The following is a 25,953-nucleotide window of genomic DNA, read 5'->3' on the forward strand; positions in this document are numbered from 1 at the left end:
TATGTACAGCAGAGGCCACCCCGGCCTTAGCCTGACCTGTAAGTCAGGTAAGTAAGAAATTGAGAGCCGCCATCTTGGATATCCTGGTAGCAACTTTGTGGAATCCGAACATCTTCACCATACAAAATTCTCACATATTTCATGGTTTTAGAGCCTAAAACTCCTTAAAACAGCCGCCATCTTGAATCCAAGGTTACTATTTCAGATTTTATGGGCACCATTTTAGACTCCGTTTATCTTCTTCATACCAAATACATATATCCATTTCACATGTTAAGTATTGGTCCACCAACCCTGGATTTTAGGCCTCCATCTTGAAATTTGGGCACACATCGTGAATGTTACTGTCTCCATTGACGAACTCCGAACAGAATTTTTCAACCATGCTAAAAGTTATGAAAATCAGCGTAATTTGATGTGTCGCATGATGGGGCTTGGCTCAGTTTTATATACCCAGTCAACCACATATCGTAATTCATTGTGTGGGAAAAATCGTATTTTTTTATATATTGAATCAGAATTGTATGAAAATATGTACCGTCAAGGCGCCATTCACCGTGGGGACTCCATTCACCGTGTGCCTTCGAATATTTTTTCATTATTTCCATATTATGATTGAATTATATGACAATTTCCCTTCAATTTCACCAATACAACATTGTATAGCTATAGTGCTAGATCAATGGGAAATTTCTAAAAAACGCGTGAACTTTTTTATGCGCACAGACATACATACATACACACAGAAATACACATCATTACAATTCGTCAAACTTAGTTGATTTGTATATACGACTTGATCTCCGAGTTTCCTACCAAAAATTCAGAATGCCATAGGATCCCAACAAAAATAACGACCAATTCAGAGTAAACTTCAGCAGCTATGCTGAGTTGTGTTGACAACGTACGTTTTGATGCATCTGTGAAAATTAGTAGGAAAAATATGCATTTAGAATAAATTAATCATTGTTGAACACTTTTTCGAAGCAAATTCAGGATAAACTACAAATCTTCATACTGCCTGTTTAAAACGAAGACTGTTAACATAAGGTTACTGCTTGTTGATATATGTATTGAATGGTATGCAAATCCTCACTTACACTTCAATGTATTGGCTTTGAATGAACACTTCTGAAGATTTACAGCATTATCTATATAATTATTTCAACTTGACATAAAAATAAGTAAACTAGCATTATTACTATTCAAAAACATAACACACTATATTTAAGTTTATTCGAAGGCTTAGCACCAGTGCTGCTTGATTTAATGACATCCTCGTTTGACACAGGTACACATGAATAGAATGTAACGTATAAAGTAAGAGTTTTAATTCATGTCACTTTCAGCTTGCAAGAAATGTGTTATTATTCAATAAATTCTTCTCTTTGATTTTAAGTGATTCCATAGAAAGAGTAAAACAAAGATTTGAAATTTTGATCCTTTTCCTAAAGTTGGTTGCTCTCTTAACCTGACCATCAGACTATTTGGTAGGACATTTGAAATCCGGTTTCGGTTGCTCCATTGGCGCCGTAGGTGGAATCGCTGTTGAAGTACAGAGCAAAGGGTCCTGGTAAAGAACCTGCAAGCGAAGAACACATCGTTTAGTTTTACTATACATTGGTACAAACCCGCATCGTTACTTACTTTCCACTGATCTCTGGTGAAGGCTCTGACCGCAGAATCGATTCGCCCGTACGTTCTGTTCCATCTGAGCAACACCTTCCGGTACAAGTAGGTAGTCTTCCGACCGTCCGGGAGTTTCGATGTTCGAGTAACACGAGCTATCATATCCAGTGGCGTCTCCGGCAGCGAGGTCAAACACATCGGCGAACAGCTTCAGTGACGAATTGGCACGGGTCCGTCGGAAGCAGATGGCATAGTTCATGTTACCGATGTACGGTCCACCGTTGTTGAAGTTGAAGGATTTAATGATACCGGTCGGAGTGGTGTGATACTGAAGACAGCCCGTCGGAGCCAGCTCTCCCAGATCGTTGTGGAAGGTCTTGACCAACGATTCCGCTCGGACGGCGGCTTTTGATGCGAACGCTGCACCCACCGGACACTCCAGTTGCTGCACTCGCACGTTCCAGTAGGGTCCGACCTGTCCCGGAATCCTCGATCCCAGATTGAAGTTAATGGCCAATGTCATGTTCGCCAGCGTAGGAGAAAATGGCACATAAACTGCAAAAAAGAGCAAACATGAGGTGGGTGAGATTCGTTTAGCCGCAAATCCAATTTAGTCCCCCGGGCCCTCGGCGGATCTAATAACTTACTGTGTTGTCCACTGTTTTCACCGCACAAATTGAAATCTAAATTCGCAATCGAAAGTGTGTCGATGTGACAGGCCGGGTACGGGTTGACCGTCGGCGGTGCCAGATTGAACGAGTTGAAGTCCAAACGAAGCTGTGGGTGTGAATACGAGAGAAAGGTCAATCAACCGGAGATTCAAAAACCAGGACGACTAGGGCAACGATGCTGTTCAGAGCGAGCCAGTAGTGGCCCCGGGGAGGTGTAGGTGGTGTTGAATTTAAATTTGAAATATCATGTCGTCCCGTGCCGAAGTTTGTCATTGGGTTGGCATGGCATATGGGAATGCAGGGTAAACATGCCATACACTCCAATTTTGCTAATAATTCGTGTTTGCTACCTTGTGATGGTTCCTAAATATTTTATTATATTCTTTTTCCATATATGAAGTGTTGCCAGCAGCTAACAAATACTTGTGAAGTTCCGCGAATCAATAAGAATTAGTTTATCTCTGTTTATCTTATATTGTATCCAACATTTTGAGCTGAGTTCGGCTCGACTTGAACAGGGTTGCCAGTTATACACATTACACCAAACATTTTTATTTTCATGGAAGTTGGTAACTATGTGTATTAGTGAAATTTATATCAAATAGACCAAGAAATAGGCCTGAAATAACCAAAATTTGGACTACATAGTTTGTGGGAGGCCTCGAATTCTAAAAGATCATATCTCGCGTGATCGATTTCTCTTCATCGATTATCTCTTCGGATTATTCTGGGAAATACGACCAATATTCGGATGATCTCTCGATGTGTTTCGGTAAATGACGACTAGGACTAGCTTCTAAAACAACAAAAATAACCGAAAATGATTTGCCGGCCAAGTTATTAACCAAAGAGAAAATCGATGAAGAGAAATCGATCATTGTAGATACGCCCGTATTTTTCATAAAGACAGATAAAGACCGGTCCAGAAAGTATGGACGCATAAAGAAAATACTTGCATTTCAAAACTATTGATGACAAGTTCTTTTTAAAAGCTACATCCTGTTGGTCAACCTATTTTCTCAGCATTTGTAAAGCAGTTTTTGCTATTCCAACAGTTTGTTTCAAAATACATGAGCTTTCAGCGCAACATCATCGAAAAAATGTGCACAAACGATGAACAGGGCTTGAAAGATCACTAAGGAAATGAGCAAAATATGGTGGGAGTAAGTGAGAAAACCGTGCAAGTAGCAATCAGAAAACACGGTGGGGATAACACGTTTAAGCATAGGCAAAAATTAGGTAAAAAATAAAGGTCCTGCTAACCACCGTTTGGAAAAACAAATGATGAAGATATTTGAGCACAAGAAAAAACCTTCTAAGTTACACAGAGCAGAACATGACCAAAAAAGTTGCCATTTCGAATTCCGATGTACATCGTGGCAAAGAACGTTTGAATTTTCGATCCTATAGTAAGCAGAAACAGCCAAAAAGAAATCCGAAACAAGAACCATCGATCAGGCCCAGTCAACTGAAGACTAGGTGCGTCCATACTTTCTGGGGCAGTCTTTAGTACCACCTGTATCTGCATTCAAATGTGTAGCTTTCTCTCACACAGCACTTTTCCCCCCATCTTCCCTATGTGCGCACATCCTAGAAAACTCCGAGCAACGACCGATTTGCAGGCCATTTAAGGACCACCGTGCCACCCCGGCTCCATGTTTCCTCCCCACCCAACACCTACCTGACAGACGCGTAAATTAATGGCGCGAATGTTGTAGCTGCAGCTCGTGGCCGCGCCATTAGTGCCAATCTGGGCCGGCGAGATCAATGTGGTCGTTTTCAGCAGCGATGTTCCACCGCAGGCTAGTGTAGGTCCTGTTGGTTGGCCCGAGAATGGAGAAAATGAGAAATTCGAATCTATGTGGAAGCTAGATGGTAGGTATGTAGACGACGACGGTGGTGCTGGACGCTGGTCTTAGCGAGTGGAATTGTGTGCATTGAGCTGCTGAGCGAAGGCTAGATGAACATCATCTGGTTCTACAACGGCGATTACCTTGTTGAGAGTAGGTTAACCTAGGAGTGTGGTCAGGATGAGTGCGTCGGCTATGCGTAGCAAACGGCTGCAGATTGACGTACGAAGAAATTTCCTCTGGGGCAAGATATATCGTCACATCGTTTCAGATGGAATGATTTGGCTCAAGTTGTGGTTTACGTTCAATGAAGCACTATTGTAACATTTGTGGTTTATGGATTTGTAAAGTGACAATCTGTTTACGTGACATTTATAATCTGAATGTTTGCAAACCACTTACATACATGTTTTCATAATTAAAATGTACGCAAGAAGTAATTATTATTTAGATAAATGGCCATAACTTTTAACAAAATAACACAACTTAAAAAATCTGATGCTTTCAAAGGTAGGCATGGTACCTTATCAAGAGTACGCTAAGCTTGAAAGACAGCTGAAAAACCTACTGAAAGCAAAAAAGCGTAGTTATTGGCGACATTTCATATTGAAGGTCTCTCAATAGAAACTTCGATGACAATGCTTTGGAGAGTGGCTCGCAACATGCGAAACTTCTCATTCTCTAATGAGAGTGACGAATACTCCAATCGCTGGATATTCAACTTCGCAAAAAAGGTCTGCCCAGACTCGGTCCCAGCTGGTAGCTGAACCGCTCTCTTGGAAAATTTCTTCAGAAGACGGCTCTCTGGACAGACCCTTCACTTTGCTGGAATTTTCTATGGCTCTTCTTTCATCAAATAATTCTGCTCCGGGACGCGATATGATCAAGTTCAATCTTCTTAAGAATCTCCCAGATATCGCAAAAAGACGATTACTGGACCTGTTCAACTCATTAATGGAGAACAACATCGTTCCGCATGAATGGAGACAGGTCAAAGTAATAGCTATTCAAAAGCCTGGCAGAACCCGTAGCTTCCGGGAAGGTAAGCCCAGCTCCCTGGGTTAGTGGGTTGGTGTCAGGCCCTGCGAGCCAGCCGTAAAAAAGACTAGCACCAGAAAATCAACAAGAGAAGAATGCCAACCGATACCAATGGCGACGACCACAGCGACGAAAAGGAACTTGCGATTGGAAGCTCGGTACGTGGAACTGCAGATCTCTCAACTTCATCGGGAGCACCCGCATACTCGCCGATATACTGAAGGACCGCGGGTTCGGAATCGTAGCGCTGCAGGAGGTGTGTTGGACAGGATCTATGGTGCGAACGTTTAGAGGTAATCATACCATCTACCAGAGTTGCGGCAACACACGTGAGCTGGGAACAGCTTTTATAGTGATGGGCGACATGCAGAGGCGCGTGATCGGTTGGTGGCCGATCGACGAAAGAATGTGCAGGTTGAGGATCAAGGGCCGATTCTTCAACATTAGTATAATAAACGTGCACAGCCCTCACTCCGGAAGCACTGATGATGACAAAGACGCATTTTACGCGCAGCTCGAACGCGAGTACGACCGCTGCCCAAACCACGACGTCAAGATCATCATAGGGGATCTAAACGCTCAGGTAGGCCAGGAGGAGGAGGCCTACGCCTCATCGATTTCGCCGCCTCCAAGAACATGGCCATTCGTAGCACCTTCTTCCAGCACAGCCTCCCGTATCGTTACACCTGGAGATCACCACAACGAACGGAATCGCAAATCGACCACGTTCTGATTGATGGACGGCACTTCTCCGACATTATCGACGTCAGGACCTATCGTGGCGCTAATATCGACTCCGATCACTACCTGGTGATGGTTAAACTGCGCCCAAAATTCTCCGTTATTAACAATGTACATTACCGGCGGCCGCCCCGGTACGATCTAGAGCGACTGAAGCAACCGGATGTCGCCACCGCATACGCGCAGAATCTCGAGGCAGCGTTGCCGGACGAGGGTGTGCTCGATGTGGCCCCTCTAGAGGACTGCTGGAGTACAGTGAAAGCAGCCATCAACAACGCAGCCGAGAGCACTATCGGGTACGTAGAACGGAGTCGACGAAACGATTGGTTCGACGAGGAGGTTTCGAGCGGTTCTGGAGGAGAAGGATGCAGCGCGGGCGGTAATGCTGCAGCATGGAACCCGACAGAATGTGGAGCGATACAGACAGAAGCGGAAGCAGCAGACCCGTCTCTTCCGGGAGAAAAAGCGCCGCCTGGAAGAAGCGGAGTGCGAGGAAATGGAACTGCTGTGCCGTTCACAGGAAACACGCAAGTTCTACCAGAAGCTCAACGCATCCCGCAAAGGCTACGTGCCGCAAGCCGAAATATGCAGGGATAAGGAAGGGAGCCTCCTGACGGACAAACGTGAGGTGATCGAAAGGTGGAAGCAGCACTTCGACGAGCACCTGAATGGCGAAGAGAATGTAGGCACGGAGGACCAAGGCAGCGGAGGAAATGTTGGTGCAGCAGAGGACGGGAACGAACCAACTCCCACGCTGAGGGAAGTTAAGGATGCCATCCACCAGCTCAAAAACAACAAAGCGGCTGGTAAGGACGGTATCGCAGCAGAACTCATCAAGATGGGCCCGGAAAAGTTGGCCACCTGTCTGCACCAGTTAGTAGTCAAGATCTGGGAAACCGAACAGCTACCGGAGGAGTGGAAGGAAGGGATAATCTGTCCCATCCATAAGAATGGCGACAAGTTAATGTGTGAGAACTTTCGAGCGATCACCGTTTTGAATGCCGCCTACAAAGTGCTATCCCAGATCATCTTCCGTCGTCTTTCACCTAAAGTAAATGAGTTCGTGGGAAGTTACCAAGCCGGTTTCATCGACGGCCGGTCGACAACGGACCAGATCTTCACCGTACGGCAAATCCTCCAGAAATGCCGTGAATACCAGGTCCCAACGCATCACCTGTTCATCGACTTCAAAGCGGCATACGGCAGTATCGACCGCACAGAGCTATGGAAAATTATGGACGAGAACAGCTTTCCCGGGAAGCTGACTAGACTGATAGGAGCAACGATGGACGGTGTGCAGAACAGCGTAAGGATTTCGGGTGAGCTATCCAGTTCATTTGAATCTCGACGGGGACTACGACAAGGTGATGGACTTTCCTGCCTACTATTCAACATCGCCCTGGAAGGTGTTATGCGACGAGCCGGGCTCAACAGCCGGGGTACGATCTTCACGAAATCCAGCCAATTTGTCTGTTTTGCGGATGACATGGATATTAATGCTAGAACATTTGGAACGGTGACAGAACAGTACACCCGCCTGAAACGTGAAGCAGCAAAGGTCGGACTGGCGGTGAATGCGGCTAAGACAAAGTACATGCTGGTAGGTGGGACTGAGCGAGACAGGACAAGCCTTGGCAGCAATGTTACGATAGACGGGGATACTTTCGAGGTGGTAGAAGAATTCGTCTACCTCGGTTCCTTGCTAACGGCTGACAATAACGTGAGCCGTGAAATACGAAGGCGCATCATCAGTGGAAGTCGTGCCTACTATGGGCTCCAGAAGAAACTGCGGTCAAAAAAGATTCACCCCCGCACCAAGTGTACCTTGTACAAGACGTTAATAAGACCGGTGGTTCTTTACGGACACGAGACATGGACGATGCTCGAGGAGGACCTGCAAGCACTCGGAGTTTTCGAGCGACGGGTGCTAAGGACGATCTTCGGCGGTGTGCAGGAGAACGGTGTGTGGCGGAGAAGGATGAACCACGAGCTCGCTGCACTTTACGGCGAACCCAGCATCCAGAAGGTGGCCAAAGCCGGAAGGATACGGTGGGCAGGGCATGTTGCAAGAATGCCGGACAACAACCCTGCAAAGTTGGTGTTTGCTAACCATCCGGTTGGTACAAGAAGGCGTGGAGCGCAGAGAGCACGATGGGCGGACCAGGTGGAGCGTGATCTGGCGAGTGTTGGGCGTGACCGAGGATGGAAAGCTGCAGCTGCAAATCGAGTATTATGGCGGCAAATTGTTGATTCAGTATTATCATGAATTTGATGTGAACTAAATAAATGAATGAAAGCCTGGTAAACCAGCGCCTGATCATAATTCATACCGCCCAATTGCTATGTTATCATGTTTAAAGAAATTGTTAGAAAAAATGATGCTATCGCAACTCGACCATTGGGTTGAATCGAATAAATTGCTTTCAAATACACAGTTCGGGTTTCGCAAGTTTTCGCAAACAAAACATATTATGTTTAACAAAAACTTCATCGAAAACAAGTATAGAAAGACAGACTGAAAATGTTACTTATATATGACTAATGAAACATACTGAACATGTCATCATGTTACACATGTTTGCATACATACTGCAGAAACCCTGAATATGACTTCATAAGAACAAATGAAACATATTATGTTTCGACAGAACTTAACCAAAACAAGTATTGGAAGTAAGACTGAAAATATTACTCTAATACGACTTATCAAACATATTGAGTCTGTTGAGCTGTAGAGAGGCTTTCATTTGTTTATCGTGTGGTAGGCATGAAGAAATTCAAGGAAGTTTCCTTTGCGATCTACGTCACTATTGATTCCATTAAATTGTAGCAAACTTATACAGTGACCCCACAATTTATGAATCGGAAAAAATGACCACAGTTTATGGATCACTCCATTTGATCAACATGGTGATTCATAAATAGTGTACAAAAATTAAGGTGATTCATCGGTGTGGGGTCACTGTACTGGTCATTACTATAAATAGCAAAACAAATCCTCCTGATAGTGCTACGAGTTGACGTAAGTGGTCTGAAGTGGTCTTTAAAGAAACTATTTTAGGAAGACTCCAGCCATTTTATGTCGTAAAATATAAATGCGAGCTGCAAAATATCGTGATAGTTCATGTATTTATTACAATAATCGGGTAAGTTGGACGGCAGTAGTGTAGAGAAGAATCTATTGAAAGTTCGCGTGCAATTCAGGAAATATGTTGTAATGTAAAACCCAATAAATTGGAGTGTTGTAATGTATTTGCATTTATTGGCGAAACGTTAAGATATGACGAAGCCACAGCTCTAATTTTCATGAGCACAAATCTGAAGAACCGAAAGTCCCTACCGAGAATGTGTTTGATGAACATATTAAGACAAATATAAAACTTAATCAGACTTGTCATATTGCGGCAAAATAAACGTTATTAGAACATATCCAACAAAATTGATATCAACATGTCAGATTTGTTTGAAAAGACAAAATATTTACTCAAATACGACTTTTTAATAAGAGATCATTGAAGACTAGTTTTTGGAATCATGAATATGACTTATACATGACAACATTTGTTTTGAAAAACTTTGAAACAACTGTTATAGGACAAAATTATTAGTTTAAGACTTCTGATTATGTTTTCGGTGTTACTTGGGAATCGACCAACTTTACAGCACATACCGTCATTTGGTTCTTCAGATTTGTGCTCTTGAAATTTCGGGGTGTGATTTCGTCATATATTCTCCTCAAACAGGTTCTCAACTTCAATGCGCGTCTGGTACTCAAGACACATGTTTTCTTTTGTCTTCTTCTTATTCTTCTTCTTGACGTTACGCCCCTACAGGGACAAAGCCTGCTTCTTAGCTTAATCTATGAGCACTGTAGGAGATATAATAAGATAAATGAAATTGTTCGATTTGTTTGAAATTTTCTTATTTTATCTCTTACAAGCACTTTAACAGCTTTTATCTTCTCCTGCCAATTACTATTTTGCTTGTGTATAGCGTGAGACTTGCACGAAAATACTGCATGCTCATTCAAGTCGAGGAAATTTCCTTCACGAAAAGGTCCTGGACTGACCAGGAATCGAACCCGTCGTCCTCAGCATGGTTATGCTGGATACCCACGCCTTTGCAGCTGTGGCTTTATGGGCCCTTTTCGTTATCAAAAACAAATCATCGGTGAACAAAATCGGTTTACTGTTCTGGTCACTCGTTGACGCCGGTTTCCATCTGGATGGCAGTTCATGAATATTTGAGAGCTTCATCTGATCAGCTTGATCTCTGGGATTTGCCCGTAAATATTCAGCAACCGCAGCAACTTTATGAGAAGTCTGAATGATGTTTAACAAGTTTCAATGTACTCCAGCTTTATTGCAAACAAGCTGTTTGCCTTTGATCATCTCCCTGTAGCATCTAGAACACAACTACAACGAGCAATTTCTTTTTGTGTCATCGGTAGTAGCACTAGATCTGCCACGTTTGCCCTTTATGAGAAGTTGTAGTTTTTGCAGCACTACATATTTCACAAACAAGAAGGGCCGCAACTCCTTGTAGAAGGTTTCGAAGGTTTCAAAGGTTTTAAACTCATAGAGAGTAAATCTAATGGGTATATTCTCACCATTGAATGAGATAAATTTGAATGAGCAAGTCCGAACTTTTTTTGTGGGGTAGTACTAACAGCTATCTCTGATATCTTTTAGAAAAAGTTGTTATAATATCACAAGAACAAGTTAAGACATTTTCAATCCGTTCTGATTATTATGTATGTGCTCAGACATATGTACTTTAATGTAAAACATGTGTATGTGTCAATAAAGCTGTAGAATTGAATGGAAAGTTGCTAACTCGTCTACAACGCCATGATACTAGCAGAAGATCAAACTGTTGATAACCGACAGATTAGCACATTGTTCTTAGTACATATATATTGTGCAACCGTTAGATATGTAGCATTAATTATTCTATTTTTGTCAGTTGAGTAAGGCTACCTGTTTACAAAGATATACGGTTACTAACAATTTTTATGTCTCATCACCCGATATTAGATAATTTTACTAAACAAATCTAAAACTGTGAATATTAACTGCTTTAGATGATAATTGTGGCGGAAACAAACTTCTTCAAACACAATACGTACTCTTTGGTTTGGTTTTCCTCGTCACTTAGGGGGTTCTTGTCGTAGTTGTTTCTTTAAAAGTAAGGAGAAGATTCTCCGGTGAAAGTTTTGAAGAAATCCTCTGGGCAATTTCTGCAGGCATCTATGGAAGATGTGGGGAAATTTTTGGAAGATCTTTGCATAAATAAACTTAGGAATCCTGGTATAAATTCTTTAAGAAATTGCTGGAATTGCTGTAGAAAGTGTGGAAAATTCAGAATGAATGGACAAATTCTCAAAAAATAAAAAGAAAAACAGAAGGAATGTTTGGAGAAGTTCGTGGATGATTCTTAAAAGAAATTTCTAGAAACACAGCAAAGGAAGTTCAGGAAGAATCCTTGAAAGAATTTATGAAGGAATCGTCGAAGGTATTTCTGGAGGAAACTGAACTAAAATATAAAACAGCAACAAAGTAACCCAGCAAACCAGAAGTCATATAAGGATGTTAGTCTAAAGTTATATTAATGAACAAATTTAGTTAGAATTATATAAAGTGCAATACCAGATTAGGTGAAATCGTATACGTATCTCACAATTTTATCCGATTTCATTTGGCAACATGAGTAACTTCAACTTTGTGTAAACATTTATACAACTTCAAGTTGACATTCTTTTACAACTTCAAATGCACTTGTTGCGACTCAATTGTAATCCTAAATGAGAGATTATACATGGGGTCATATTTGTTAAAATGAAATTATAAGGTGAGGGGATCTTATTGAAGAGCCAGTGGATGATGAAAATTATGTGTTTTTTTGGAACTATCTCGCTAGGTGAATCGTTTAAATCAAATCAGTACAGATGCAGGCGAGTTCATTACATTCACCTACCTGAATGTCCCACTGGCAGCTCCAAGGGCAGCTCTGTGCAAATACCAGCCCAGCCGTATTGCGGATCAGCAGCTGTGCTGTTCTAGGGATGATTCTCTCGTTCCCCAAATGAATTTTGCCATCAGCTTCTGCTGCACAGATTGAGATGAGCATAATTAAGAAAATTCACGAAAACATCAAAAGATATTTCACACTTTTCTAACATTTTTATCACTATTTATCAACATTCACACTTTTAACCAAGAGTCAGCCACGACTTGTTGATATTTTATTGTTTGTAAAAACGAAATCATATAAAAGCTCAAACCAAGTTATATTTGAAATTATACAGGGGATAGACAAAATGATCGGGACAGGCAAAATGTTGCCTTCTCAAAAAATATTCAAATAGCTGTAACTTTTCGAAAAGTGCATCAAATATTCTCAAATTTTTACTGGAAGTGGATCAACTAATTGTGTATCAGTGAACAAAATTTGAATAAGATAGGGCTATTCTGCACGAAGTTATAAAGATTCTAAAAAAAGGTATATTTATCCGATAGCCAACTTTGAGCTGTTATATCTCCGGATTCAATGAACCGAATGCAATGAAATTTTGACCATTTACGACTTATATAATGAGCTCTGAAAAACGTTTGACTCAACTTGAAATTATTCACAAGAGAAAAAGTTACTGCGATTTCATTTATTTTATGATGTTTTAGTAAATTGGTCCATTTTTAATATGCATCCCATTACTTTTACAATGAATTGCCGGCTATGTTGTTACCTTCTTTCAAAACATAATTATGTTCAAGACAATTAGAGGGAATATATATGAACTATAATTAGCATCTTAAATTTTGAAACGATGTTGAAATTTAAGAAAATTTGGTGATTTATTAGAAAAATAATCTAATCGTTATAATTTTCTTCCGTGTTAAGAATTTTAAGTTAAGTCAAAAGTTTTTCAAAGCTCATTATATAAGTCGTATATACTCAAAATTTCATTGCATTCAGTTAATTGAATCCGGAGATATAACAGCTCAAAGTTGGCTATCGGATAAAAATACCTTTTTCTAGAATCTTTATAACTTCGTGCAGAATAGCCCGATCTTTTCCAAATTTTGTCCACTGATACACAACTAGTTGATCCACTTTCAGTAAAAATTTGAGAATATTTGATGCACTTTTCGAAAAGTTACAGCTATTTGAATATTTTTTGAGAAGGGAAATTTTTGCCTGTCCCGATCATTTTGTCTATCCCCTGTATAATACGTCGAATGGATTCGCCTAGAATTATATATATCAAAATGATGTTGTAAATATGTACGTATGGCCTCCAAAATTTCTACGGATAGAGCAAATCAGCGCATTTAATGCAATCTTTTTTGAACTAATAAATATTTACATTACTGAGCTGCGACAAAGTAACGTCAACCAATTTGTTGGCTGGGTTTGAGTGCACAATTTTATCACCCAATACTGGTACTTGTATCCATTCAGACCAGCCTTCTAATTATTAATATTAGCTTAAATTTCATGTCCAACAACAGTCAGTGATTGGCACAGTGGTAGGGTATATGATTAATGAGCTGCAGGTAGGAAAATCGAGCCTTAAAATTTTTTTTTTTATATTTTTGAACATGTGAAAATGAAATCGTATATATTGCCAAGCAAAGTTATATAACGAAGTTATATTACATGCCAAATGAATTCGCCTGAAATTGTATAACTCAAAGTGGTTTTCTCAAAATGTACGTATATGGCCTCCAAATTTGTGCGAATAGAGCATATTTGGTACATCTTATACAATGTGTTTTGGATGGATAAGAGTTCACTTAGCACAGTTCTAGCAGAGTTATATGAATCAATTTGTTGGCTGGGAAGTTATAACTTTGTTATACGTTTGATATCATAACAAGTTTCGCTCTCGGAATTTCCAGAACCCTACTCAGTGCAACTATCCACCCCTACCCAAGACAACCATAAGGCAAACTTTTGGTATTTCCATGCCTGTAAAAGGACTGTACATAAATAACGTCACACTTATAGGGGGAGGGTGGAGTTTTCTTCAGAACGGTACGACCAATACAAAAAGTTTGACATAGGGGGTAGGGGCGGGGTTAAAAAAGATCGATCTATGCGTGACATAATGTGTATATCACCCCAAACAAGTTTTTGAATTTGAGTGATTCGCCAATTGCGAACACTGCCCAAAATGTCGAACAGTTTATGAACATATTAATAAACTTAAGTATCCTAAGTAACCCCCGCCAAATCCAAACTGCCGATTTTGTTACAAAGGTATACAAATTTTGATTAAAAAAAATATTCGTTCTGCAAGGCCGAAAACCCCCAAGTACAAAATTACCAGTCGATGATCCACAAGATCAAAACATTTATTGAACTTTAACCGCTGATGACACGAAATCTGTACAATTCTAGAAATTATATTATACTATAAGAAATGGAAAACCAATAACAAATATCAAAGTCACACGATAGTTACAGGCACTGGAAATACAGGGGGTGGCCAACATGTTTGGGATAGGCAACTTTTTTTTCTCTCACAAAAAAGTTCAACAAGCTATAACTTTTCAAAGAGCGCATCAAAAAATCTCAAATTTTGACTGTTTGTCAACTTATGTGTGCATCATTGGTACAAATTTGGTCTCGATTGATTGATATTTCGCAAAGTTAGAACCGTTCGGGTAAAACACTATTTTTCAGACAACTCATTTTGAAGGTGTCATATCTCGGAAACCAGTGAACCGAATTGAATGAAATTTTGAACGTAAATGCTTCACAAACTATTAAAACATAGGTACTTTTTAAACGTTGAAAAAAGTTATCATAGATTGATACTTTTTGGATTTTTCTCGAAAAAAATGTAATTTTTTTACGTCAATGTCAATAAATTTTTGTGTTGATATCCAAAGATTTTTCACTTTGGTTCTCAAGTTGTCTCTAATCAGATATATTAGAGCCTATTCAGATTGAAGGAAGAAAACATTTAGTAATTTTTGTGTTGTATTGTAAATTTGGCTTATTTTCCTCTAGATGGGTAAAATTTCAACCCGATATAACTTAATTCGCCGTGAGAAAATATTACATTTTATAACGTCGTATTAGGTATCAATATATTGTTGATAAACGTTAGAAAATTCATTCAATTCGGTTCACTGGTTTCCTAGATATGACAGTTCAAAAATTAGTTCTCTAAATAATAGTGTTTTACCCAAACGGTTCTAACTTCGCGAAAAATTAATCAATCAAGCCCAAATTTTTACCAATGATGCAAATAAAATAGGTTGACAAACAGTCAAAATTTGAGATTTTTTGATGCACTCTGTGAAAAGTTACACCATGTTGATTTTTTGTGGGAGAAAAAAAGTTGCCTATCCCAAACATTTTGGCCATCCCCTGTATATTCTTTTCAATTTTTCATTGTTTAAAATTACTATCTCATCCCTGTTAAACCGCTGATTTAATAATATTCTGCTTAAAGATCACGATCACCAAGGCAATTATGGATTTCTTCATTCACAAGTTCATGTCATGGCCTACGCAGTTGTTTGTTTGTTTGTTTAGTAAATCCTCTAAATCTTATTTTATGCAATTCAATATCATAACTTCTATTTTATACTACTTATTTCAGTATCGTAATGGCCTACTTTTCCGTACCGGTTCATTATGCAACTGAAATGAGTTGCATAATGAAAAATAGTTGCATAATGTTCATTATGCAACTCTTTTGAGTTGCATTATCAACATTATGCAACTCAAATGAGTTGTATAATGAAAAAATCATTGCATAAAATTTTGTATGGAACTCGTTGCAAAACTCGATTTTTTCAGCACGAGTCGTACATTTATCCAACGAGGCTTGCCGAGTTGGATAAATACGAAGAGAAAAAATCAACTTTTTGCAACTCGTTACATAAATAACTATTATCTCATCTTTTTTAGGCTGACACAAAGTTTGATTTACTCTTATCATAAAAGTCTTGTGTCACTCTCCTCCCCTCTCGGAAAATTTTGGTCGAAATTCAACATTTTAAGGGGGGGGCACAAAGAAATTATTCAAGAAATTTGAAATTGAAAGGTGAAATTAGAATCGTCCTGAAAATTTCTTTATACAAATCCGATGAGTTTAATGATTTGGCCAAATTGTTTGGGTATTCTTCCATCAAATAAGTTGTTTATTTATTGACGAGTCAAAGAGCAATGTAACAAAAAAAGAAAATGAGATTTGTTCCGGCCTAAACTTTTAGCAGACATTGGCGTAGCCAACTATTTATTTCTTCTCACTGATTCTCCTTTCAGGGCATTTGAGGGGTTTTAAGAGACGTTTCTGGCGGTTTCAGGGATTTTAACGGCGTTCCAGGGAGTTTCAACTGATGTCATGGGTTTCAGCGGGTCCCAGGTTGTCACGGGGCTTTCAAGAAGGTTGCAGAGGCGTTTAAGAGGAAACTGGAAGCATTTCCTCACTTTTTGATTTTTTATTTTCAGAATCGATTTTCGTGCACATGTAGAGTATGGATCAAGGTATCTTCTGATTTTTTTTTTGTAATGTGGAAAATGTTTTTCGTTTTTGCAGAAATCATTTTTGAGAGAAATTTCACTAAAAAATGGTTTCTGCAAAAATGGAAAAGATTTTCCTCCTCAAAAAAATCAGAAGATACCTTGATCCATACTCTACATGTACACGAAAACAGATTTTGAAAATATTGCTTCGTTATTTTATAAAAAAAATCAAAAACCAAAAAGTGAGGAAATGGATCCAGTTTCGCCTTAACCCTTATGTTGCCGGGTACCCAGCGCCCATATAAAATGCACGGTGTAGAAAAAAGCAAAAAATTTGTCGGACACATAACGGTTAATGAGTTCTGTGGGGTCCAGGTGGTTTCAGGGAATGCCAAGGACGTTTTAGGGGGTGGGGTGTTTAATTAGAGGGGTACCAATGGGTTTCAAGGGTATTTCATGGTATTAAGGTGATTTCATGAGGTTTCAAGGGCTTTGAAACCTCTCTGGAACTCCCTCTATAATATCGCCCAAGTATCAATATATTGTTCATGTACGTTCAAAATTTGATTTAACTCGGTTTACTGGTTTCGGAGATATGACAGTTAAAAAATTGGTAGTCTAAAAAATAATGTTTTACGATAACAGTTCTAGCGTCGCGAAAGATTAACCAATCGAGCCCAAATTTGTACCAATGATGCACATATGATAGGTTGACAAACAGTCAAAATTTGAGAATTTTTGATGCAATCTAAAAGTTTCAGCATGTTGAAATTTTTGTGAGAGAAAAAACGTTGCCTATCCCAAACATTTTGGCCACCCCCTGTAGTAGTGACTTGTAAAATTTGGCGCTTATCATTGTTCAAACTTATGCAAACAAATTGCACTTTTAGAACTACTAACAATATTTTTGAAATAATATATTAAAACACCTTGCAGCAATCCCCGTATATGTATTGAAAGAATCATTGTATTATTTTTAGAAGAAATTCCTGGAGCATTTTTATAAGAATTCCTGCAGGGAATTATTCTATGCAAATCAGGAAACAAATTCCAAAGAAATCTTACTGAAAATATCTGACTTCTGGGGTTATTCTCGAAGAAGCTTCTGGGGGAATTTCAAATTATTTCCGAAGAAATTTCAATAAAAATTTCAGGAGAAATTTCTAGTCAACATGCCTTAGAAATCTCTGGAGAAACTCTTGAAAGAATCCTTGGAAGAATATCTGAAGTAATCCAAGGAAAACAGCTAATGAAAATGACGGAGAAAAATCTTGGACAAAAATCGGAAATCTCCGGTGAAATTCCTAAAATAAAGTTCATAGAGGAATCCGTAGAAGTACACTGAACCGATTCCTGGAGGTATATCTGATAATGTTAATAGATAAAACATTGTTAACATTTCCGAAAAAAAATCTATTGAAATTCCGCTTAAAACTCCTAGGAAAATTTCTGATAAAGGCGTCTGTGGAAAAAATTAAGAAGGAATTTCGTAGATAAATACCAGTAGAAAAAAATGAAGGAATTTGTGCTGGGAGACTAAAATTAATTGTGCAAGAAAATCTGGAGAAAATCTCGAGGATTTCCAACGGCATCTCTGAATAAATTCCTGAAGGAATCCCGGGAGGAGTTTGTGAAGAAGGCCTGCAGGAATTTCCGAAGAAGGAATTTCTGAAAATTCGAAACCATTGTTTTCTAATAGAACCCCTTGAGAAAAATTGGAAAGAACCCCGGAGAAGTTTCTGGAGGAATTTCAGCGTAAATTTCGAAAGGAATCCTTCTACAAAAAATTATCTGGATAGTGCTGGTGGAATCCTTGGTGGCATTTTTGCAGGAATTCGTGGACGAATTTCTGAAAGCATTGCTAAATAATTCCCTGGAGCCTTTTCTTGAAAGCTCTGACATTGAAGGTATGTCTGGAATGTTTCTTTTCTGTGGACTAATTTTTGAAGGAGTCCCAAACATTATTAAATCCATATGAAGATTTTAGGCATGTTCAAGAGGAAAAGTTTCCAATGTCCTGGAGAAGATTTTTCTTACATGTACAAACATGCAATTTCAATGACTGGCCGGGATTCGAACTCAGAAATCTTCAGTATGGCATTTCTAATTACCTACTCATTTTCACCGATTGGTTTGTAAGGACTCTTTACAATCTTATCAAATTTGTGTGGCTTCATGGTCGTGCGGCTAAGGTCACCAAGCCTTTAGTCGCATCAAGCTGAGGAGCGCGGGTTCGATTCCCGCCGCAGCTGTCAGGAAAAGTTTTCGGCTGTGCCACTGGGCGTTGCATGCTAGTCCGTTGTCTAGTGTCGTGCTTCCTTCAAAGAGCAAATAGCCCACTGGAATGCATCAAACGTGTGTCCATGTCTCTTTTAAATTAATTAAAGTTATTTTTCTACTGTGGAAAATGTTAATTTTCAAAACTGAAAGGATAATTTATGTCCATTGCAATAATGGCCATTTGAATTGTTCCCTTGTTTTCAATTCTATAGTTTACAGATCTATATACCCTCATGTGATTGTTGTATGACACAACATTATGATTAGAAACAATGGTCATCTCCGACTTCAAATTACCGATCACAGATACACTGGTATTGGCATGTTCTGAAGCGCCAAAATATCAATTTCGTGTCGCCATCAGCTGCTCTTCTTGCACCTGCCAGCTTCCCGCCATCAGACACACCCATCCTTACGACGCTTTAGGTACATGTCCCATCAACAGTCTTTTTATCTATTGCTGATAATCGCTCATCACAGTTCTAGCATCACGAGACACAAGTTCTTCTTTCCGTTGCACAGCAATACATCCACCGCTTTCGACCTGACTCTGGATCAGACACCGTTATGTACCTGTAAACTGGCCGACAACCTGATTGCACAGTTGAACACACACCGCCAAGGTTACGACCGATTTGAAGATCGACATTTTGCTCTTTCCCGATCAATGACCACACGTGCGCTTATCGACAACTTAACTCCGAGACGCTACTCCTCGCGACGGTTCAAAGTTTTTGCTTTTGCTCTATTTGCCTGTCTGTAAGATTTTTTTTTTTGAGAAGTGGATTTGAATGCCCGAAAGATTCTTCCGCCGCCGACCGAAAGAATACTGAACCTCTGCGATGGCATTCTGGGGTTCTTATATATTGAACACCATCGGTAAAACGAACGGCGTCTTCGTTATCTTGGTTCGCTATGAAGACCAAAGATCATATCATGAATGGGGGCGAAATGATTTTGAAACGTAGCCACGAGGACTTTCCCAACCGAGGAGAACTTCTCTTCAGGGGGGTTTGAACGCTATGTGCATTTGGGTTCTTCTACTTTGTTTGGAAATGGACTTATCAGCCCAGGTGGTCCCCTAGACACCGGTGAGAGAACGAACATGGTTTCTCCATATATTTTGAACACGAATCGGAAACCGTTCGATAGAGAAATTTGAAAGTTTTCGGTCTGACCGTGGCATAGTTTGGTAGCTTTCCCAATACTTGAAGCTAGTTTAGCCTGTTGGTTTATGGTAATTGCAAAACAAACAATATTGCTAAGTAGTTCTTCTAGCTTCATTTTTATCGCAAATACATATTGACGACCTGCCACAATTCACGCAGGAATGAAACTGTAGATGACATCATTTGAATCAGTGCGTGGGTACACGATGTAGCATTCACTGATTTTTAGATAAATTTCCATCTTCCGCCATTCTGATAGGTGTGTGCAATAATATTTGCCATACATGACATGTCTGCAATGATGACGTACATTGCAAGCATATCTTACCACTTGGTCAGTAGAAGACCGCTTCGTTGTTTGTTGTGAGATAACCGGATGTGGTCTACCTCATCAGCTGTTGTTCCAGACATTGTGAAGAAGAAAAAAAGAACTTTTGTACAAATCGCATTTTAATCGTGATGTCATTTAGAAAGATAATGACGTGATGCCACTGTAAATCACAATCAATTTGATGTGCACGTTTGTCTTGTTCAATTTGTTTTGGAGCTGCTGATATTGTCGCGTGTGTGGTGTCTGTTTTAAAAACGAGAAATTCTAAATGATAACAATTTTATTTTGTTCATTGAATAGGGAAAAGATTATAAAAATAAATAATTTCATTCATGGTCTAGGATGCACGGTCACTTCACTTCACTGAAATTGTCTGTTACTTTTGTCATGTTCTAAAAAACTCCTGAACATCTACTTATAAAAAAGTAAAACACTTTTCTTGAAATATCGGCTTTCTTTGGGGTATCCAGTTAGCCCAGTGGTTAAGACTATGGATTACCAATTCGAAAACGGTGGGTTCAATTCCCGTTCCGGTCGGGAAAATTAAGCTTACCTCACAGCATACAAATTCATGCAATGGCAGGTAAAGAAAGCCCTACAAATAAGAGACAGGAAAAGTTCCTATGCAAACGTAGAGCCAAAAAGAAGGAGAAGAAGAATAGGTTTTCTTGCACCCTATTGCGCCATAGTATTGTGGTTAATATTAAAAGTAGTGCGAAGTGGAACCGAAATTTTTAAAAATTGTGTTCGTAATTGGTCGATGGTACCTATCATTTTCACACGCCGTAATAAACACAAAAATGGTTTTGGTTTTGCTAAGTTATCATTTGACATTTTGACGGCATGCAACGGCTTATGGTTATTTTTATAGAAAAAAGTTTTCCTTAAGTTGTGCCTGGTACCAGGCACAATAAATTGGAATTAACATAAACATTTGGTCTTCCTTAAGGCCCATAGGACTAGGCGATAGAGATAATATGATAAACTGTTACTGAAAACAGCTGGTTCAAACTGGACATCTTAAGAATAAAAAAAATGGAACAAACGATACCACTTGAACACGGAAAGACTCATACTTAGTGTGAGAATGCCATATTATCACGCCATATGTGGATTAATCTATTGCTTTATGTTAAGATTGTATGGATGACAGTTGATTGATTGATTGCAAATGTGCATGATGGATGAGAATATTTTTTTCTGAAACATTTGGCGCGTGCAATATTGGGATGCTTACCATATGAAATCACCATTTTCTCAGCTCTCAACGATTCTATGACATCTCCCGGAAAATTTGTATAACTATATTTTTCCGAACTCCAATATCAACTGTTTATTCCTTTTTTTTTCGAATGAAATTGTTATACTTCAGTCCAGCCTCTGTCTACCTGGCTGATAGCTGTAAGCTGTAAGCTGGCTGATATAGATAATTGTTTTAGCTCTTAGAATATTCTGGAATCCACATATTGTGAAGATAGCATACAGTCTTTGAATGCTATAATAAATAAAATAGAAATTCATGTCTCTAATTTGCGCGAATCGCGAGCGACAACCCACGACAGACTAAACACTACCAACCAATAACAGTCTGCATATTCCAGATCACTCATAGATAGCTACAGCGCATTAGATCACATTTGAATTTCAGCTTTAAATCCCATCATAGTAGGCACGTAGTACAATGAAATCCTAGGCTACTTTACCACTTCAATATGCAAAACAAGACGCTTTCGTGAACAAACGTTTTCTTCCATTTCCATATTTTTTTTTTCTTTTGAACTCTCCCAGTTCTGGACAATATTGTTTCAAATTCAACATAATTCAATACGACAACTATTTTAAGTGAACTCTCCAAGTTTAGACTCTGTCAACATGCAGTAAATCAGTGGATCCTACCGGTCCGTTTTCTTTTAGCCTTCAGGTAAGTGGACTCTCCCAGCCCAGGTGCTACTAACATGCATTTTTTTTTTAACTTTAGTGGACCCTCCCGGTCCGGGTTGTACTGCCTCTTTTAGTTATGACATCGCATTTAAGCATTCTCTCACATAGTGTACCCTCCCGATCCGGGATTCACTGAATTCCTACAGTAATTAAACCGCATTTAAGCGAAACCACAGTGGACTCTCCCAGCCCGGGACTTTTACACCGCATTTAAGCAACTTCTCATAGTGGACCCTCCCGGTCCGGAATTTACAACCAGCACCAACTTTTTTTTTAAAGTTACCTAAGTTTATCCTCGTCACCAGGTTGTATGGTCTAGCTCGAATCCATAGTAAAATTCAATAAACCACGATCAAATTATTTATAGAAAATACTTGATTCTTCAATTACTTGCGCTCTGAAACAGCGTCTTTATGTCACCACGTGTCAGCAAATTCTCTCTTCCTCCATGGTTCCCGACTGCTACGACTGTTTCTTCTCGTTGTCCCTCGTTGTCTGGAGGAAATCTAGAACTTTTCTATGGAAAAGTTTTAGAGGGATTCCTAAAAAAAACCGGAGAGGAATTTTGAAGGAATCTTTTCAAAAATTTCAGCAGAAATTGCAGACAAAGGAACTGCCCGTGTAGCTGCCGGCTTAGAATAGCACTACGGACCACCTGTTCCGGGGGTAAAAGTCCACCAAACAGGTAACCCCAATCCAAGGTGTCAGGCGACCCGTGCTGAGGGATGAATGGTTGAGGGGGTTTAAAAGATGCTCGATCTTTAACGGAGCCCGTAGCGTGGGTAGATCGCCTTTTTGGGTTGCGTTGCGGTGTTAGATCTACCAAACCGAAATCTAGTGTCGTCCTATTTTTCAATTTTGGAATATGTGTTCTGATAATTATAGGCATTTTAGTATTTAGTCCTTGCTACTGGTGTTGTGATGACTTCCAGTCTTTGAATAAAACTAAGTTTACCAACTTTACTTTGCATATAGTTAAAAACCTCACCATCTGAGGCTAAACTCAATGCAAAGGAAATCAAATTGGGTTAGGGATCCATGTATGTACTAACTCTTCGAAGACTGGAAAGTGCTAGTACGCAAGGAACATACTAGAATCCTTATTACTAAACATCTGTTCCATTGTTGGAATGATATTGCTGCTAATGTTAAAACCCGGGTCCTAAACTTCCTACTGGGGAGAATTTAGCAGTAAAACAAGGGTGATGCTAGGTTTCCGATGCATGGCCAATATCAGTACTCTTGTTTTGTTTTCTAAGAAAACAAAACAAAAACTGTATCAAAATCGATACTTTATTGCCCCTCAATGGCAATTGAGTAATGCGACATGCACTACACTAAGGATACGGGTAATGTCACAATAGATCTAAAAACTGGTCGCAGTGACAAACCCGAACAGGAATAAAAAAAAACTGATTAAATTCGATAAGAAATGCCTGAATATATATTTAAAGGATCCCTGAAGGACTTTCTCGAGGAATCCATTGAATAATACCTGCAGACCTCCGAAGGGATTTGCACACAAAAATCCTTAGCTTACCATCAAGAGCAATTTCTGAAGGAAATCCTACAAAAACAATATTGAGTATTTTATAATAGCCACCAAATTTGTACCAATGATGCACATATAACACAGCGCAACATTTTTTTTTGTCTCAAAAGCAAACTAATGTGTCTCTGGCAGATTTTGGATCGCTGAATCCAAATTAGGGCTTAGATTTGCTCCAGCACGTCACAATTTTGAGGTATACCTCAATGTATAGGGCAAAACATGCGATTTTGGTCTTTTTTGACTGCAAACCAATAAGCATGGACATATTTTTTAAGCAATCAAAAGGTTAATTGATCAATAAACATCTAAATTAACGACTTATGTAAAATATTTCGATTAACCAAATCGAATTTGATAATTTTAAGCGATTTATGTTAGGTACGATATTTCCCATACAAGTCACCCTCCAAAAGTTGCATACAAGTTTACATACTAACATAAAATGCTAAAATCTATCAAATTTTATTTGGTAAACGAAATGTTATGCATGAGTCGTTAATTAAGATGTTAATTGACCAATTTACCTTTTGATTGCTTAAAAAAATGTTTCCATGCTTCTTGGCTTCCATTCAAAAAAGGCCAAAGTCGCATATTTTGCCCTATAAATTGAGGTATAGATCAAAATTATGATTTGCTGGAGCAAATCTGAGTCCGGATTCGGATTCGGCCCAAAATCTGTCAGAGATACATAAGTTTGCTCTTGAGACAGACCAAATGTTAATTTTTGTAACGCTGTGTAATAGGTTGACAAACAGTCAAAATTTGAGAATTTTTGATGCACTCTATGAAAAGTTACAGCATGTTGAACTTTTTGTGAGACAAAAAAAAAACTTGCCTATCCCAAACATTTTGGCCATCCCCTGTATGTCTTAAACATACAGAAAACCTGTAGTTAAAAAGCACAGAATGTTGCAGAATGTTAAAAAAAAATCCTGGAATTATATCTTTTCTAGAAACATTTGGAGAAAATCCTAGGAGATCTTCTTAAGAAATTTCTTGAAGATTTTTCGGAGAAAACCCAAAGAAAAACTGCTGGAAAAATGTTACAATATTTCTGGATGAATTCTGTTATAAATATTTAATGAAATACATGAAGGAATACAAGCATGAACTTATGTAGCAATCCTTGAAGCAATTTGCTAAAGAATCCTTTCAGGAATCACATAAGTAATTTTGGACAACATTTCGGAGGAAACTCGTGGACCAGTTTCAAGATTATTCATATAAGAAATTTTGTCACTGCTGAAGAAGTTCCATGGAAAATTCCTGGATAAATTTTCAAAGAAATCCATGGACAGCGATGCATTTTGAAGCCATACTAAAAGGAATCTTTTGAGGAATTCTTTCTTAACCTTTCTAAAAAAAATTCTACGAAAATCGTGTTTCCTTGCAAAACTATTAAAATAAATTCCAGCAAGAATGTCCCTTCCGCGATAATTACAAAAAGAAAAAAAAACGTGAAATAATAATGCATGGAAGGGTTTTCCCGGAATGAGTCCTAGTTAGGCGCAATAGAAAAGTCATTTCATTGGGGGCGTACCTTTATAAAGAGCGCTTGAACTTTGAAACCAGTACTGATTTCATCATGACAGCATCCCATGTGTCATCGGATTGCTTAAAGGGTGTACCGAATCAAACTGCGCTACGGAAAATAGTGTGTAACTTTTGATTGCATGCATCAAAATGGCTGATTTTTTAACCACTAACAGTATATTATGTGCAGATGATACCATAAAATTTTCAGAGGAATCGGTGAAGTATTGGCGGAGATATCTCCGACGTTGGAAAATTAGACTTTGGAATTCTTGCGCAAACAAAGAATTAAAATAAAATTTATATTTTATACACTAAAACCTCTTTTTATGCATGTTTTTTTTATGCACTTTTAATTTATGCACCTTTTTTTATGCCCTGCATAAAAAGAGGGAGAGCTACTCAGAACCAATATTGTGCATAAGAATATTTAATAATGCCAGGAACTATTGCAACGGCGACCGGGGGGTGTTTACAGATGAGAGCAAAGGAAGGTTACAGGTTCGTTTTTGGGTGTGTCCGAAGGTCTCATGTGCGTTACATGGGCTCCGAGTGGATCTTAAGGGGATTTTGGAGTCATTTCGGGAGTCTCAGAGCATTTTAGGCTGGTTTCAAAGCCGTTATGGAGGTGTTTTTAGGGGTTTCGGTTTAGGAGGATTTTTTTAGACATTTCAAGATGTTCCAGATCATTTTTGGCGTGATTCAGAGGCGTTACGGAAGCGTTACGGAGGAG

At 39.0% G+C, this 25,953-nt stretch overlaps 1 protein-coding gene across 1 annotated transcript; it reads right to left on the minus strand.

Annotated features, from left to right (window-relative positions):
• Nucleotides 1-1,018: 1,018 nt before the first annotated feature.
• Nucleotides 1,019-19,537, minus strand: LOC109409219 (uncharacterized). The gene is made up of 5 exons (XM_019682643.3): nucleotides 19,268-19,537; nucleotides 3,982-4,115; nucleotides 2,277-2,406; nucleotides 1,648-2,184; nucleotides 1,019-1,582 (listed from the first exon to the last, which is right to left on the minus strand). The coding sequence occupies exons 1-5, from the start codon at nucleotides 19,341-19,343 to the stop codon at nucleotides 1,479-1,481; spliced, it is 981 nt and encodes a 326-aa protein (XP_019538188.2). The 5' UTR covers nucleotides 19,344-19,537; the 3' UTR covers nucleotides 1,019-1,478.
• Between the last annotated feature and the right edge of the window lie 6,416 nt (nucleotides 19,538-25,953).

The sequence above is a fragment of the Aedes albopictus genome, chromosome 2 (assembly GCF_035046485.1).
Source record: "Aedes albopictus strain Foshan chromosome 2, AalbF5, whole genome shotgun sequence".
NCBI lineage: Eukaryota > Metazoa > Arthropoda > Insecta > Diptera > Culicidae > Aedes > Aedes albopictus.

Excerpts from the sequence above, each read along its gene's own strand:
- LOC109409219 (XM_019682643.3), bottom strand. The coding sequence starts at position 19,343 with ATGTCGATCTTCAAATCGGTCGTAACCTTGGCGGTGTGTGTTCAACTG. Across the intron at positions 4,116-19,267 it reads GGTTGTCGGCCAGTTTACAG|GACCTACACTAGCCTGCGGT; the intron begins GTACATAACGGT and ends GCCAACCAACAG. Across the intron at positions 1,583-1,647 it reads TCACCAGAGATCAGTGGAAA|GTTCTTTACCAGGACCCTTT; the intron begins GTAAGTAACGAT and ends CTTCGCTTGCAG.